The sequence below is a fragment of the Manacus candei genome, unplaced genomic scaffold (genome assembly GCF_025592945.1).
Source record: "Manacus candei isolate 608988 ecotype Guabito, Panama unplaced genomic scaffold, ASM2559294v1 h1tg000136l, whole genome shotgun sequence".
Taxonomy (NCBI): Eukaryota; Metazoa; Chordata; class Aves; order Passeriformes; family Pipridae; genus Manacus; species Manacus candei.
Window position 1 is genome coordinate 223,397 of NW_026138184.1, and position 17,122 is coordinate 240,518.

General features: G+C 48.5%; 1 protein-coding gene across 7 annotated transcripts in view; it reads right to left on the minus strand.

The window, feature by feature from the left end:
* Nucleotides 1–9,428: 9,428 nt before the first annotated feature.
* EIF4G3 (eukaryotic translation initiation factor 4 gamma 3) overlaps nucleotides 9,429–17,122 on the minus strand; it is a 143,312-nt gene continuing 135,618 nt past the window's right edge. For all 7 annotated transcript variants that reach the window (XM_051771525.1, XM_051771526.1, XM_051771522.1 and 4 more), the window contains 6 exons: nucleotides 16,505–16,586; nucleotides 14,689–14,787; nucleotides 13,677–13,823; nucleotides 12,442–12,523; nucleotides 10,922–11,068; nucleotides 9,429–10,073 (listed from right to left, as the gene is read on the minus strand). In XM_051771525.1, coding sequence (XP_051627485.1) covers nucleotides 9,892–10,073; nucleotides 10,922–11,068; nucleotides 12,442–12,523; nucleotides 13,677–13,823; nucleotides 14,689–14,787; nucleotides 16,505–16,586 — 739 coding nt within the window. In that variant the 3' untranslated portion in view covers nucleotides 9,429–9,891. The remainder of the gene's footprint in view (nucleotides 10,074–10,921; nucleotides 11,069–12,441; nucleotides 12,524–13,676; nucleotides 13,824–14,688; nucleotides 14,788–16,504; nucleotides 16,587–17,122) is intronic.

Below are 17,122 nucleotides of genomic sequence, written 5' to 3' on the forward strand. Positions count from 1 at the left end.
ACAGAAGTTCTTTTTGTGGACCTCCTGCTGTGCTTTTGCTCCAATTTTATTTTTTTAGCTAGACCCGTGGGTGTTCTTTTTTTCCCCCTTCCCCCAAATCCTTCTAACTAACCTTGACTTTAAGGTACAACTCCTCCATTGCCTTTCCTAACTATGATTATTCTCTTTTCTGCCATAAGCATGCTTGGAATCATGGAATCACTGAGGCTGGAAAAGCCCTCCAAGATCAAGTCCAACCACTAACTCAGCACTGCCCTGTTCATCATTAAACCACGTCCCCAAGTGCCACATCCACGTGCCTTCTGAACACCTCCAGGGATGGGGACTCCACCACCTCCTGGGGCAGCCCCTTCCAATCCCTGACCACCCTTTCCATGAAGAAATTTTTCCTAATATCCAATCTAAACCTCTCCTGTCACAACTGGAGGCCATCTCCTCTTGTCCTGTCGCTTGTTACCTGGGAGAAGAGACTGATCCAACCTGGCTCCAAATACACCACAGCACTTTTCATGGGCAGTCTCTTACCCAGACAGTTTCTCATCTTTGTTTTCTGCACATAATCTTTACTCATCTGCTGCCAACCTCCCTCTGCATCTGTGTTTTCACCGTTTGAAGACCAGTACTGGCACTCACCCATTTATTTAGGCACTTTTATCCCTCTTGTGATGGGAAGCCCCTCCGTGAGCACATTTAGAAGCATTTAAACCATTCAAAGCACTGCAGAGGTGTCTTATTTCTGCAAAAATGCTTTGACTGTTTCTTGTCTAAGCTTTTTCCAACTTTTCCCCCCTCAGGTGACAGCTGTAAGTGTACTACACCCAAGAATGTCACCTTGTGGCCAAAGCCTGGCCCTGCTCAGCCCCTTCTCCATTCCAGATTATCCCTGTGACGCTTCCCTTTGTCTCCTGGGCCGAACAGCCCTGGAAGCATCTGAACCAGATGGCTCCGCTTTGCTGAACATTCCTGTCTTGCCTGTGAGTGTGAAACAAGGCCTCTGCAACTGCACAAAAATGTGTTTCTTTGGCCTTTTTCCCCCTGCGGTGCCTCTCTGGCAGGAGGGGAAGGAAGGTGGAGAAGAGGGGAGGGAGAGGGAATGTGCTCCTTTACTGCCAGCTTTTAAGACACCCAGAAAGAAGAGATGAAATCATCCCAGCAGCCTCACTGCAAGGCTTGTGTAAAACCCCAACGACCCCAATGCCTGTGCTGGCTGAGCCACAGAGCTACGAGCAGAGGAGGGGGAAAGCTTTGGTTGTCTCCTTCTCTGCTTTTTACCTCAAAATCTACCCCAGAGGGGAGCAGCAGGCCCTGCACACTCCTTACAGCCACATTATAGGATCACAACCCACTGCTCCATCTCCCCTGCCCCACCTTTTGTGCAGGTTTGTGCCATTTGTGTCCCCTTCCCTGTTCCCCCGGTGCCACACACAGTGTGTGACAGTGACAGGAGTGAAGCTGGGACAACCTGTGACCCAGCACAGGGGGAGGAACAGGGAAAGCTGAACGGGCCATTCCGTTAAGAGCTGGACTTGATGATCCTTTCCAAGTCAGAATATTCTGTGATTCTTCTGTGAAATCCACGGCCAGGGAGTCAGACTGGAGCAGGGGGCTGCTGCCAGAGTCATTTGTGATGGTGTAGAGCTCTATTGTCATCAGAAAATACTGCTAATAAGTATTAAACACTTCTAATAAGTACTAAGCACTTTTAATGAGTACTAAGCCTTTTCAATACCTTTTCTGCCCTCTCAGGTACCACCACTCACTACTAGGATCCCAACTGGGTTTTTTTTTCCTAAAAAATCACTCCATTTGATTACATCTTGCTGTCCTTGGAGCTTTCCCAAACCTGCCCACAGCTTTGGGCTTGGGCTGTGCCACTCAGCCTAAACAGATCATTCAGACAAGTTGCTTTTGTTCCCAAGGAGTCCCTGCAAAATTTCCCTGTCAAGGGATTTACTGTTTCCAGCCAATATCCAGAGCAATCCCACATGTTCTGTGCTTCTCCTGAAAACATGGAACCTGTTGTGTTTCTGTTTTAAACACTGTTTTAAATTACGTTTTAAGTCTGCCTGCAGAAACTCCATTCCACAGGCTCCCTTGTTGACTTTCTTACCCTACACCAACTCATATTTGCCCCATTTGGCCCCATTTTTTATTTAAAGTGAACACTTTCTGATTTAATAAGCATGGCTTAACATCTACCTGCCACATACTGTGCAAACCACAAGATTATTACCCTTTGTAATTACTTTGTCCCACTGTGCACCTGCTGAAATCAGCTTCTCCCAGTACGTTCTTGATCCCGCTGCATCTTTGTTGCCAAATTCTGTTTTGGCACTGACCTGCAGCTCCAAATTTCAGCTCCTATTGTATTCAGGCCTTGCTTCTGGTGTTGTCACCCCAAGGTTTTTGGTGATTTTTTGCTTTTCCATTGTTACCCCAGCTTTGCATTTATTTTAGGAAGCCTTTTATCCCTTTCTGACTTGCAGCCCACCTGGCTCAGGGAGAATTTGAGCCTTTTTCCATCCCATCCCACGTCTAATCACCACCAGGTTGGGAAGCTCCTTCTCATCTTTATGCTTGAGTTGCTTTTGTACTTCTGGATTTTTCCCTTTTAACTTCTCCAGTTGAGACAGGGACTTAGAGTCCTTTAACTGCAATTTTCCACTTTGTTGCCGGTTCACTTCACCAAAGGCATCTCTAATGATCACCAGAACCACTCACAGTTCTCTTCTAATTCATCCTTAGTCTTTTTTCAGCAGCAGGGTCTTAGTCAGCCCTGTAGCTCTGGTGTTTCTATGCAAAAATCACTCCTTTTCTGCTTTCAGCTCAAAAATGCACTTTGTGGCCTTCTAGACATCACCTTTAATCTCTTTATTTTTAATTATCTTCCTAATTGTTCTCTGTACTTTTGCCAGTGTCACCCTATGCCAGCTCCCAGCTGATGTCCCTTGCTGTCCCTCTTACACCTGCTCTTAAGGCTAACCCCGTTAAGGTTCCTCTTCTCAAACATTTCCCCTTTTCCAAGGGGTATCCTGTTCTTCTACACTTTCAAACCTACAGCTGCATTTTTATATCAGTTCCTAGCAAGTGAATAAAAATACACTTAAATACACCAAAGTTGGCTCCATTCTGGAGCAAATGTAAAATAAAAACTCCACTGGACCAACAGGAATTTGGAGCAGGAATATGTCATGGACTGAGCAGCCTCCACAGGCCACTGCTTTTCTAGAGACACCCTAACCTGAAATAGCTCCTTGGTGCTGATGAGGTGGGTGCTGTCGTCACTGGGAGAGCAGGAGCTGGAAGTTATGATTCGTTTTTAACACCATTTTGGGATTACAGTAATTATTTACTTTACTCAAAGCAGGCATGTGAAATGACAGCTCCACCAATCAAGGAGAAGCTGGAGACCACCAAACCTTCCCACAGGGACCTCTCCCAAAGCCACGTGTCCCTGCAGTTACACATCTGGCAGTGGGAATTTCCTTCACTCTGAGCCAAACCCTGTTTCAGACTAAAACTGGTGAGCAGCACACAGGGACCACTCCCCTCACCTGGGCAGGTGACAACTTGCTGTCAGACCTCCCAGCTGGGATGGTTTTGCAGCCACAAAAGCTCACTTTTGGCTGCCACAGGTGCCCCGCCATCGGCAGCCTGGCTGGGCTCTGGCCTGGCTGTGTGAGAGCAGTGCCGTGCCAGGGAGCTGTGCTGGGAGGAGAGAAACCCTCCGGGCTGAGCGGGAATGGAAAGCTTTTTGGTGCTGGCTCTTGCTGGAAGGGTATGGTCAGCTCTAGAGCTGGACCACTTGTTGCTCTGGGAAGTCTTAATTGGTTTTCCTTTGAGATGTGTCCCCTGCAGCTCAGGCTCCTGCTCAGAACATCACCTCGGGGTGCTGGAGGAGGCCTGGAGAGTCCGACGCATTTCCTTGGAGGGCGGGAAAAACACTCGACTCCCCTTTTGTGGCAATGTGTGAAATTCCCTGTTTTTCTCCCCCAGTGTGTGAGAACACCCCAGTCAGGGCTGTGAGGCAGGAGAGCAGAGCTGTGGGCTGTGTCTCTCTCCATGAATTCACACAGCTCCACGTCCCTGTGGAGCTCTGGGGGTTGAGTGCCCGCTCCCTTCACAGACCAGCACTTCTGGTGAAGTTGGCTGTTTCCCTGCACTCACACATGAGTGGGAAGTGGCCTGCAGTGATGGATTTTTCACTTCATGCCATCTCTAACAGTACAGAGCATTCCCACCAGGTGTTATTTCAGAACAGCTCACCCTGCAATGCTGAAATGACCCATTTCCCTTCAGAGGTGAGACCTGAAGGTACCAGCGACATCCGCTGAGATGATCTTTGCAGCCCCTTCCAGCTGTCCTCCAAAAAGCTGTGATAAACCCCCTCTAACAGTGCTCTGCTCCACCTTCTCTAATGGTCTGCACCTCAGGAGCTCAGTGAGAAGATCTGCCATTAACCTTTGCAGGGGGGTGCAAGGGGACAGCCAAGAGCTTCACCGTTCTCTCCACTCGCTCAGTAACACAAAGATCTCCCAACTAACAGCATCCATTGCCTTCCCCACACCCCCCTCTCCCTTTCCCATTTGCAGTCACAGCACAACCATCCCTGTAGCTGGGCCAGCAACTTGGACCAATTCCCTTTGGAAAGGACTGAATGGAGTGGGAGCTGGTTTTATTTCTGCTGCAGTTTCAGCGCAATTTAGCAGCTGGAAACGAGGAAGGGAAGCTGGTGCCACATGACAAAGCTCTCCACAGTCAGCATCCCTACGGCAGCATTCAAATAAGAGGAGTTTGTTCAGCAAACCACAGTTCCACGATGGTTACCACAGGTGGCAAGTGGAGCCCCTTGGAACATATGAGGGTAGACAACTAAATGTCCTTGGCTGTTGGGGTTTAGTCACACTGCTGGAAGCCCAGTGGGTTCATCAGTCTCTTGCTGTGGGTACTTTGCCCATCACTGGTTCTCCTGCAGCAGCTCCTTGCAGGTTATCTGTGCACAGACAGCCAAGCAGAATCCTTTGGGCTGAAGGCTCCTCTTCCCCAGGCTCCATCCCGTGGCTGTTGCAGCTTGCACGTGGCCCCCAGGCACCGGGAGCCGCTGGAGTTTCTCTCGGCGTGCGGGATCTTGTGCAAACTCCGGGTTGGCACCTCATGAAAAGCCAGTGGTGTGCGAAGAGCTCCCGCTCCTGCTGACGCTGCAGATGCTGCTCAGCTGGCCTGGGCCCAGGGAGCAGCTCCCAGGCCAACACCTCCCAAAGAGCAGGAAGGCCGAGCTCTCCCCACCAGCTCCACTGGGAGAGGTGGGAACTCGAAGCTCTTGCCAGCTGTAACACCTCCCACGTAGAGCCCGGCATTCCTGACCCAACTCCAACCTCACAGCACCTCACCACCATCAGGGACGGACCACCAGCTCTCCTCAAGGTGCTTCAGCGTCTCAGGACCAGAGGTGTTGGATCTAAGGGCACAAAAGCATTTGGGGGGCTCTGATTCTGAGCTTCCTGCCCCCAAAGTTAAACTCTCTGGCAGCTGTGAAACAAGCCAAGCCTGCAGGCTGGGCTAACAGCTTCTCTGCTCTGCCTCTGACAAAGCACCCAGCTTCAGGTCCCTCTGCACAAACAACTCATGCTGGAATGAAATGCAGCAGGAACGATCAGAGCCATCCTTTGGCAACAAGATGCCACATCTGCAATTGGCTTTAAATGTTCTCATGATGCTCAGCGAGCTAAGGGGACTTTTTAGAGGCCATGTATTTCCTTTATCAGTAAAAACAGTCTATAGGGTTGGAACAAAAAGCTCTCTGGGTTGCATCAACAACTGCTTTAAGATACTATTGGCTTAAACCTGCCTTGTGCACACTAAAAACCACCTCTGCAGAGGAATCCCTTCTCCTGAGCCTCTCCTGCCATGTGGGCTCTTTGGTTACCAGCTCCTGCACCAGGGAGGGCTGATCCCAGGCAAAAAACACCCCAGGAGTTGGACTCGATGATCCTGATGGGTCCCTTCAACTCAGCATATTCTGTGATTTTATGGTTCTATGAAAAGACTTTTCCACCCACCCAGGTTTGCTCCTGGACCCGAGGCTTTCTCAGAAAAAGGTTGAACACGTTGGCACAAGCAGACAGAGCACAGTGTCTGGTGTCGGTGCCTTCCCTGACCTCGTCTGCAGAAATGGCTCAACCCTTTCTCACAACACTTTCCTAGAAAGAAGCCAGCCTTAGGCAGACACCTGCAAACATGCTGTTTGGCTGCTTCAGATTTGAGGACACTTTCAGCAATAAACAGGGATGTAAGTGATGCATCTGCTCCTCCTCTGACAGTGTCCCAGCCTCGGCACAAGGGCTCCCAGCAGTGGGAATGGTTCTGATTCTGCTCTTCCCTGACAGGCTGCATTAGCTCCCGGCCATGTTCAGGAGCCTGCACACAAGATGTGTTTAAACAGAATCAAGATTAGGAGAAAAAACCCAACCCACTCCAAAACTGCAGTATTCTTGGGGGAAATCTCTCCTCCCTGCTGAGGCTTTGCTGTAAGGTAGGTCAGAGTATCCACAGCTCCCCCCTCCTCACTTACCCAAAATGAGGCTCCTGCAAATCACATTTCCAAGGGAACCTTTTTTAACTGGCAATTCCCTTTTCTATTTCATGTATCTTACAGGTTTTTTGTATTTTAATACCCTTCAGAGGAAGCAGATTATGAAGATCTTCCAGGACCATGGGCTGCATCCACCTGCAAACCTGTGCTGATCTAGAAGGAAACTGGAGAGCACCCACACCTTGGTACTGGTGCAGGGAAGCACATGGCCCGTGGCAAAGAGCACGAGGGGAGCAGAGGAAGGAGTCAGGAGTTCTGCTCCTCACAGTGACAGCTGTGGGAAGCTGAAGCTCAAGGTGACACACTCACAGCTGGAGACCTCAAGGGCTGGTGCATGAGCTGCTCACAGCACCCCACGTGCAACTTCAGAGAACCCAAAACTTGCCATGGTGGAAACCCACCTTTGGGTAATCCTGGAAAAAAAACACTAAGAGGAAGTTCTCACCCAAGAACATCACACATTAAAGGCTCCAACAAGGAGGGGAGAGACTGTCTCACCTCACCTCCACCCACCTGCTCACCATCCCCATTCCCTCCATCCAGTGGTTTTCCAATGCTTTCAGCCAGAAGCTTCAAGCTCCCCAGACAGATTTCCCTGCCCTGACACACCTGGATTCACAGAGCTGTTCAAAGGCTCCACAGCAAGTTCTTCCCTTCCAATCCATGGGAATTGACAGGCAAACCACAGTCCTTGCACGGCTCTGCTGCCATCACTCATTCCCAGCAGGCTCTGCCCATCCTAACAGGAATTCCATCAGGTGCCCACACCAACTCAGCAAAGATTTGGCCTCCTTTACATACAAACTCTCATCCATTTAACTCAACTATTTAACTGCTACAAACCACCATGTATGGCTCAAAAAATGCCTTTTGGAAGAAGAGCACCCAGATGACCTTCTGTGGAGGTTTAACAGGCACACCCGGAGCCCCGCCGGGTGGGGGTTCCATGGGGATGAGCCTTTTGGAGATCCTGAGGGCCCATCCAAACCTCTGGGCCCAGCTGTGAGGCCGGAGAGGACACTGGATGTGGTACACACAGATACATGTATGTGAGAGTATCTTTTTTTTTTTTAACAAAACATCAGAGAAAAGTGTTTTATTGTTACTAAAAAAAAATAACCAAACAATGCTCTAGTGTTTTAGGCCATGGATTCTCTAGCTCAGATTCATGGCATGGAACACGTTAACAGGGAAAGTGTCTCGTGGACATCTCCCCTCCAGCCACAACCAGGCACCTCCTCCCTTCCCCGTGGTGATCAAATCACATCCTCAGGCAAGTACAGCAGTTGTTTACATGTAAAAGTAAGATTAGGAAAGTAATTAATGTATTTGTAGCCTATTTTTTCCTTGTTTTTTTCCTGTTTTTTTCTTTTTTTTTTTTTAAAAAAAAGAAGTGATTTAGCAGCTGGAAAGAAAAAGTCAGCATCACACGAGCAGCCAGCGCTGCACAGATCCCCAGCAAATGCTCCACAGGTTACACGTGGTCCACGGACCACAGTTCACAGACCACGTTTCAGGGCTTCACCAGCATTTGCAGAGTGTTGGATGGTGCTTCTTTCACAGTGAGAGCCAGCAGGTCATCTTTGGTGGTTGAAGAGAGACACGAGAGACCTCCGTGCTCGGCAGCTCAGTCTGGAGCAGCGTCGGGGCCGCGCGGAATGTGCTCCCGCGGCGCTTGCGAAGCGACAGCCGCTGTGGATCCGTGACCAGCTGTGCTTGGAGCGTGGACACCGACACGGGCTGGGCACCACATGGCTCCTCCACCTCCTCCTGGGCTCCCCCCTCCAGGTCCCTGGTTCCGCAGGCACAGGAGGCGAAGGGCGGTGCCGGTGGGCGCAGACACGGCGAAGGGCTGGCGGGTCCCTGCTCACAGCTGAGACCTCCAGAGCTCCCAGGATATCCCGAGTCCCCGGACGAAGCCACTGATCCAAGTCACACGAGGGACAGGGCAGCCACAGCTGGAGAAGCCAGGATGGGGCACCAACAGCCTGAGGCTCCTCCCAGCCTCGGGCACCAAACCCCCCTGCTCCCCGGCCAGCGAGGTCTCTCGGCACAAAAGGTCTCCCAGGCAGCAACCCCTTTTTTTTTTTTTTGCCTTTTTTCTTTTTTTTTTTTTTTTTTTTTTAAACAACAATTGCTCTCACCCCTCATTTTTGGTAGTCACACAGACAGACACACACTGTATGTACACAATTTGGGCCCGAGGACCTACGGCACGCCAAGGAAGCACCGCTCAGGATGGTGCACACATTCAGCAGCTGTCAAAGGAGAAGTCGTTTTACTTTCTTTTAAACTTGCAATGTTTGTCTTTATTTTGTTCTTTATATTTTGAAAGTGAAAAGAAATAGTATTGAGTCAATTTCTTTTTTTCTTTTTTTTTTTTTTTTTTTTTAAATATTTGTTCTATGTATTTACAAGCCTTAAAGTTGCTCTAAAGTTTCTCAAAGTATCACTAGTACTTTTTTTTCCCCGGGGTAGCACTGTTTTCAATGAGTTATTTTTCGGAGCACTCTGGTCCGCAGCAGTTTTCTCAAATGCATTTCCTTCCGATCCAAGGTTATGTACGGTTTGATTACTATTTTCTTTTTAAATTTCTGAAGCAAGCTGAGAGGCAGGCAGAAAAATCTGATGACAATTCAAAAAAAAAAAAAAAAATTGATCTCGTCCTCATCTAGCTCACCCCAACCCCCTTGAAAGTTTTGTCTATTTATCATGCTTTGAAACAAAACTGAGGTGCGTATGAAGGGGAGGGAAATTTATTTCTCTGCTTTTGTTCTATTATACAATTTGTTTACAGAAACTGCAAATTTAAAAATTACACTGGCATTTGCAGTCCTTAAAATAATAAATTAAAAGTTTCCAACCTTTTTTTTTTTTTCTTTTTTTTTTGCTAAACAGATTTGTTTCGCTGTGTGTTTTTTCCTAAGTATGAGTCCTTGTTTAAAAAGAAAAGAAAAAGATTAAAACAGAAAATATTTTCTATAAATAATACAGGTATTTTGGTTTGGTGCTCCCGCCCTCAGGTTTGAAGTTTACTTTTGTGGTTTTTGTTTTGTTGTTTTTTTTTTTTTTTCAAGTACCTTTTTGCCTCCATGATCATCACCTCGGTGTTTATCGGGTTTTTACCTCTCCCACTCGTGCGTGTGTGGGGCAAGGGGGGTCTGCGAGAGAGAGAATTGGCCTTGCTGCACTGTGATTGGCGAAGACGTGAAACTCTTTAAAAAAATACTTAAATTGTTTCTTTTTTTTTTTTTTTTTTTTTTTTTTTTTTTTAATGTTTTAAATCTGTATTTTAAGTTTTAATTATCCTCCGACTCCTCTTCGGCCTCCCGTAGCCACGTGAAGAACGCCGTGACGGATTTGAGCGCCACTCCCTTGCCGTTCTGCTCCGCCGGGTCCTTGCTGCTCTCCCACTTGTAGAAGGCATCCTCCGAAATGACCTCCTCGTCGTACAGGCAATCGAAAAACATCCGCAACAAATCTGCAGGCGCGGAGAAACGGGGGAGAGCGGCCGTGAGCGCGGCACAGGGGACGGAGAGGGATGAACTCCCGGCACGGGAGATGGGGAGGCAAGGGAAAGGAAGGGCTGTTACTCAGGAATTGCCTCCTGGCTGCTCAGGGGAGGGGGAAACAGCCCTCAGAGAACAGGGGAAGCTGAGAAAGCAGCTGTGGGAACACGTTATCCAGAGACTGGCCTGCCAGCAGCAGCCACAGCAGCACATCTCCTCTGGACCACACAGCCTGGCTCCCCCCCAACCCCGGATTTTTGTGGCTCAGCAGGAGGGATAACACCCAACTAACGCCATAAAGGGCACTAAGGACGATCCTGTTGGGTGTTTTGGGGCACTCTGATTTCGTGCTGCACGTTCCCTGGGAATCCCCGTTTCTTTGGCACATCCCTTGCCTCTTGTCCCACAGGAGTTTTCTGCAGCATCTCTGGGACAAGACTCATCAGTTGTCCAACTGATTTTATTCCCTCCAAGGCCACAGACATCTGTGGAGCAGCAATGCAATCACAACGTTCAGGTGCTGTGAACTCCTCTGGTTACTTTCTATTGCTCTTTTTTACCTTGCCATGGGTTTGTCCTTCCTTCTGCACAGCTGCTTACAGGAGATACCAAGAGAAGAGCTGGCCTCCAGCCAAGCATTTGGGAACCTGCACTGCTCTAAAAGCTGGAATCTGCACAACCTGAACCCCCCCATGCTATTTTTTCCTATCTGCTACATAAGGTAAGGAAAAGCACATCCTCTTCCAGCCTCTGCTCCCACAGAAACCCCCTGTCCTTATGCTGCCAGAGCTCAAATCCTCAGCACAGAGGCAACACTTACTAGGAGGTTGATCAAGTTTTACTATTGATGCTTGTAGTGCATAAAGTGCTTGTAGTTCCTTCTCTGTGTCTGAGTCCAGGTACTTGAGTAAGATGGGCACTCTCTGCTTGATAACAGCAGTGTCCACACGGAAGCTGGAAGAGTCCGCTGGGGGAGGAGAGGAAAGCAGGGTCAGCCTTGGAGGGACAGCAGGGACAGGTCTTCCCTGGCCTTTATTAATTCAAACAGCAATCACAAACACAGGTGGAGAAAAAAGGAGGATGAGAAACAACAGGAAGTATTTCTGATCGATGGCTTTTTCTGGAAGTCTTGGTCCTTCCAGCCCCCCAAATTCCAGTATCTGCAGGGACCCCGGCCCTAAACACACACACAGGAATCACAACCTTACTCTGCAGTGCCAATTGTTGTGTTTCCACAGGCAACTGGGTTTAGAAGTTTAGAAGGTTTTTAGAAAATTCTATTTTTTTTTCTAAAAATACCAAGGCAGAAAAAGAATCATAAGCTGCACAGGACAAAGGAATCAGGAATATACACAAAATATGCGTTAGAAATCCATCAGCAACATGGGTAAATTACTCAGCAGCTCGATAATCTTGTGGGTCCCTTCCAACTTGGAATACTCTGTGGTTCTGAAGAAGATCATGCAACACAATGAAGTGATATTTTGAAAACAAAAGAACAAAAACTCAGTTAGGGGTAAGGCCAAAATTTAAACCAGAGGATGATGTTCCTGACACGCATCAGGGAACTCTTAACCACTGGCAATGAAATCCCTGTCCCTGCTAACACTAGGTGGCACGAGCAGGTTCTGTTCTCAGGCGGAGGAAGGAGCTGGGCTGTCCCTCCCCTCCCTCACACGGTGCAGTCCAGCCCATTCTCTCCCCAAACTCTGCCAGCTCAGAGCAGAACCAGGCGCTTTCCAAGCACCATTTTTTTGCTTTGCCAGGTGCCAACAGTAAAGTTAAAGAAAACCAAGTGAACTGAGCAGATGTTTCTGCCTGTAGCACTTTACTCAAACCCCCTGAGGGTCTGAGGTTCCAACCTCCCTTTCCTGCATTTCCAGCCGACTGCAGTACATTTAAGAATCCACATAAACCCCCTTTCCAAACCTGAAACTTTGGACATCAAACTCTTACAAGACCGAGCTGCAGGTTGGTTCCTTCCTGCAGCCCACGCTGCCCTGGCACGTGGCAGCTGCAGGGGGGGAACACCCAGTGTAAGTGCTGACACAGGAGTGGAAATGCTAATTACCTTAATAATGGCTCAGTCATTTCCACCTTCACTAGGAAAATCAATGAACAACCTGGAATTACCCAGAGTTGTCTGAAACACCTGCTCACACAAGGTCACCTGGACACACCAGGGCTTGGGAACACCTTAACTGGCAACATGCCCTGGGGAAGGGACACCCTGCTCTGAGCAGAATCCTTAGTGTGTGATAAAACACAGCCCAGGGGAGGGAAATGTGATATAAACCTGAAAAATACCAAGTGATTCTTATTACATTGCAAATAACTCACCTATAATAGCTGCTTTACAAACTGCTGTCATTAAAGCTCTAAGGAATGTAGGTGAACTCATCTGGCTTTCATCTAGATTAGCCTGAAATCAAGAGTAGATGGATTAGCCCAAAATCAAGAGCAAATGGACCAGTTAAAAACACGCTGCTGCAGCAGAGCCACCTCTTCCAGACCCTGCTGCTGAATCTGGCAGCAAGTCCAAGCTGAGCAGCAGCTGCTGCAGCACAAACCCAGTTCATCCCTGCAAACATTCAGCTTTCCCACTCACTCCTTGAAACTCCCTGAGGGACAACAGGCCCCAGCAGTTCTCCTGGGATCAGTGCACCGTTTAACACCTCCCCCAAGGAGCCAAACGGGCAGTCTGGGCTCACAGCACCTTACACACTTCCAAAGGGGCTTGGGCCTTTCCAACAAACTTCACAGCCTGTTCCTTGGGTGGAGATCTGTTTGCTTTGTAGCAGAAACTCAGAGAATGGCTGTGGAACTTGTCCAAGGCTCCAAAGAGCCTGTGGGTGATCCCAGATTTTCAGTGCTGCTTTCGTTCCACTCTCGACTCCTCGAACAGCAGTGGAAAAATGACATTTCTAACACACTGCTCTGCCAGAGAAACACTGAACTGCAGCTGACCAAGATGTAGGGGAAGCACAGATCTAAATGCATCAGGCTGGGTCTAATTACAAACACTAAATATCTGGCTTAAAGGATGCAGCCAGAGACAGAGGGCAAAGATCAGTGGGTTGACAGGCCCTTTTCCTCCCCTCTTTTTATATTTTTCTTTGTTTTCTCTTCCAGTGCCTGGCCTGATGCACTAGGAAAGGTACAGGTGCTCTCAGTGACTGCCCAGGATGTTTTTGCAGGGGGAAATTTGAAGAGGTCACGTTGGAAAAAAACAAGGAGAAGCTTTTCTCCTCTGTTTTGGGAAGAAAGAATGTAGCAGGGTATGGTCTAAAATGTACCAATGGCAGAAGCAGGGTACTCAGTGATAAAAAGTCTACAGTATTTAAAAGGCAGTCAGACAGTTAATATGGCCAAAATTCTTCCCTCCTAAAGCTGACTCATAAATAGCTGATTATATTTTAGATTTTCATTCTTTGGAAGTGTTCATTGCACGGACCAAATCATCTCAGTGTCCTCCACCCCAAGGGGAGCCCACAGAAATGCTCCTTCAGACCAGAAAATAACTATAAAAGCAGTTAATGAATACTGTGCAGGGAGGGTGAAAATCGTCTTTGTACCTCTACCCAGTCAAAGATTTGTTCATCATTCGCCTTGTCCTCAACAATGAGTTTTTCCAGCTGCTTGTTCAGCTCTTCTGCAGAGAGTTCTTTCTCTGAAAGTGCTTCTGAGGAACTGGAACAGTCGGACTCTGTGAACTCCAACTTCTGCAACACGACAAGTGAGGATGAGAATCAGGGAAATGTCCTTTCCTAAGGCAGAATTACACCAGGCTGAGCAGCAAACTACACTTCATTCTGCTTCCTGGCATCTCTCAGCTGCTCAGTTATCGTTACAAGGATATAAACTTTCTCTGTTCCAAGGGTTAGGAAGCATTTTACAAACACGTGGGGGCTACATTATCCAGCAAAGACAACCAGGCCCCTCAGTCAGCTCCAGCCCCTCACTGCTGGAGCACACACACAAAATCCAAGTGCATGTGGAGCTGGAATGCAACGACCAGAGCTGGCACTGGCTCAAAGAACACCCCAGTTCCCTGCAAACTGGGACAGAGGAGCCACATTCCCCTCAGCAAGGCCCAGGGGTTCACCAGGCCATGGTGATCCATTCCCCTTCCTGCAGCACAGCACTTCCTAAGGTTAAAACAGGGCAGTGGATCACTCAGAGCTCCAAAGGGAGACAAGACCTCTGGCACATTCCTGAGGAGCAGCACCAATAAGAGCTGAGGTGCCTCCATCAGTCCTGGCTCCCCCAGGTTCATAATCTGAGGTGGGATGAGTGAATTAACTGCTACCATTTATTGTGGTCCTCCTGCAGATTTTCTGTCCTTGTTGCAGAACTCACTCCTGAGGGGGTTTTTTCCCAGCTGGAGAAGGATCTCCCAGAGGAAGCTGGGTGATGGGAGATGTGTGCCTGGAGCAGAGGGGACAGGCCCAACCTCCCTGTGCTCCAGAGGGAGGTGCTGAAATCATCTACCCCAGCCTGAGGACACTTCACCCCATGTCCCAGCTACACACAAAAATGGGATGGGAGAGGAAGAAACACGGGACCAAACCCAAGATCTGAACTCACTTGTTCCATGAGAAAGGTATGTACATCCTCCCCTTCGGGCAAGTAGTCCTTCCAACTGAGGCCAGACTCTCTCCATAAGGCTCCCACTTTCTTATGGCTCTGAAACACAAACAGTTTGTTCATTTTACACACCCGAGGGACGCCCGGAGCTCACACGGGCCGGAGTGGTGCAGCTGTGCCAGGAGAAATCCTGGAGCGTCCGGAGAGCCCGTGCAGGAGGGATCACATGTGCAATCCCCCCGGGAATGCACATCTTGGCAGGTGGGCAAACGCCTCGTGACGGGGAGTAAACAAGGCAGAAGTGACACGGGGGGTTCACGACGACTCCCGAGGCTCCCCAGGAGCACCAGGAAGGGCAGGTCCCCACGGCCCTGACACGGAGCTGGCACTTGGATGGCTTGGATCCTCCTCCTGACTTACCCTGTGACTCACCCCCCCTGCCTTGACATTAAGGCACCAGTAAATCAGCTCCTTTGAGAAAATTCCTGAATTTACACGGCTGTTTCCCAAGCCTCAAATTCAGGTACAAAATCCCAAATTCTCTCTTTGATTCCTAGAATTTATGCAAACTTTGAGAAATGCCCTGGAGCACAGACAGCTCAGCCTTGCACAGCCCCTGGTGTCACACTGACCCCACAGTCCCTGCCTTGGAGGGCACACACAGAATTCTGACAGGAATGAAAATGCTGAGAACAACCAGCTCTTTCCACCCAAATGCTTTGCCAAAATTTGACCTTCCAGCACCTGCACACAGGAGATCTCTGTGTAGCCTGAGCCATGCACTGATGAGCTCAGCCTGATTTTTAGTTTACAAAGCAGATTACAATTTTCAGTTCCCAGTGCAGGTTGTTAAGGGCCAACTGTGCATAGTTCCTGCTCTGATCCATCAGGATCTGGTTTAGATGACTGATATTACACTGAAATCCCCGAGTCCAAGTCTTGGCCTGGGCGAGGTCAGATGAGAAACTGTGGCAGAAACAGAAACCCAAGGCTGTGCTTCCATCCCTGGAGCACAGCAGCTTTTCTTTCACAGAATAAGAAAAAAATAAGTGGAAGTTGACTTCTAAACAAGACTAAAATAGATAAATAAAAAGTCACTCTTTGCACTGTTAGACTGAAATGCTCCTGGAACATTCAACCTTACTTGAATGCATGCTTGAAAAAATAAAAAAAGGCAAGTGAGGGATTTTACAGGGTTGAAAATAGACACGCTCCAAAGTGCAGGATTTTGTTGGATTAAAAAAAAAACACCAAAAGACAAAAAAGGAGACAAGAGTTATAGGGAAACCACCAAACTGGTTGGACACACAACTGTGAGGTGTGTGTGAGCTCTTGGAGCCGCAGGGTGAGGAGGTGGCACTACCCCTAGTGATGGGTGAACCTCAGGAGTCGGCAGGTTTAGTTTGGATAAGCACCCAGAGTCTGAGGCCATCGGAAGCTTATCCGAGCCCTGAGAACCTCTCGGTCTGCAAGAACAGCTCTCTCGCCAGATTCCCGGCACTTGCTGCTCCTGGTCAGCCCAGAAATCCCTTGAGCATGTCCCTCTTGCAGCATTTCAGGCACTCTGAGCTTCTGGGAGAAGCCAGGTGCAAAGGTACCTGCAAAAGGGAAAAGTCGGGAGAAAACAAAGCGTTAACTCGACTTTTTGGAACCTGGAAAGGCTCGGTTGGGATCTGGGGGGGCAGAGGCAGGTTTGCTAAGTTATCTGGACTGGCTGGCCCATCCCTGAACGTCTCCACGTGGGAACTGTGTAGGATTCATGCACGGACATGAACAGGCTGCATCCAGCTCCCACCAGGGGCTCCTGGACACTCACCATTTGTTTGCATAGAAGGTGCAAGATTTCAGCAAGCAAGACGCCGGCTCTTCCCACAGGAAGCAAGGGTTTGCTAAATTCTCTGCAATGAAAGAAAATCAAGTATTTATTCTTTGTAATTCGTATTTTGGATCCAAGGCAAAGAGTAGTGATCAAACTGAGGCAGGAAATCACCTCTACCTTCTGCCAGGGAGGAAAGATCTGATCAGAGCAGCTGGTAAAACACTCAGTGATGCAGTGACCTTGTCACAACAGGGCTAATTACAAAGCCTTTAATTTCACATAAAAAAGAGTTATAAATTATATTTAATGCCAAATCCACTCATTTTTGTGGGATTCTGCATTTGGATAGTGAGACCTTTTTTAGGGAAAAGGCTGTTATTTTCTTAATATGCTGGTTACAGGGAAAGGGAACCATTCAGCTGGCTTCTGCTTAGCTCCAAATACATAAGGACATGTACAAAACACAGGAACTTTGGTCCTGGAAATTGTTTCCAATCTTACAGGCAGGTTTTTTGCCAGATTAAGAGAGTTAGTAGTAAGAATCACAGAATGCCATGAATGGTTTGGGAGGGACCTTAAACCCATCTCATCCCACCCCCTGCCATGGACAGGGAC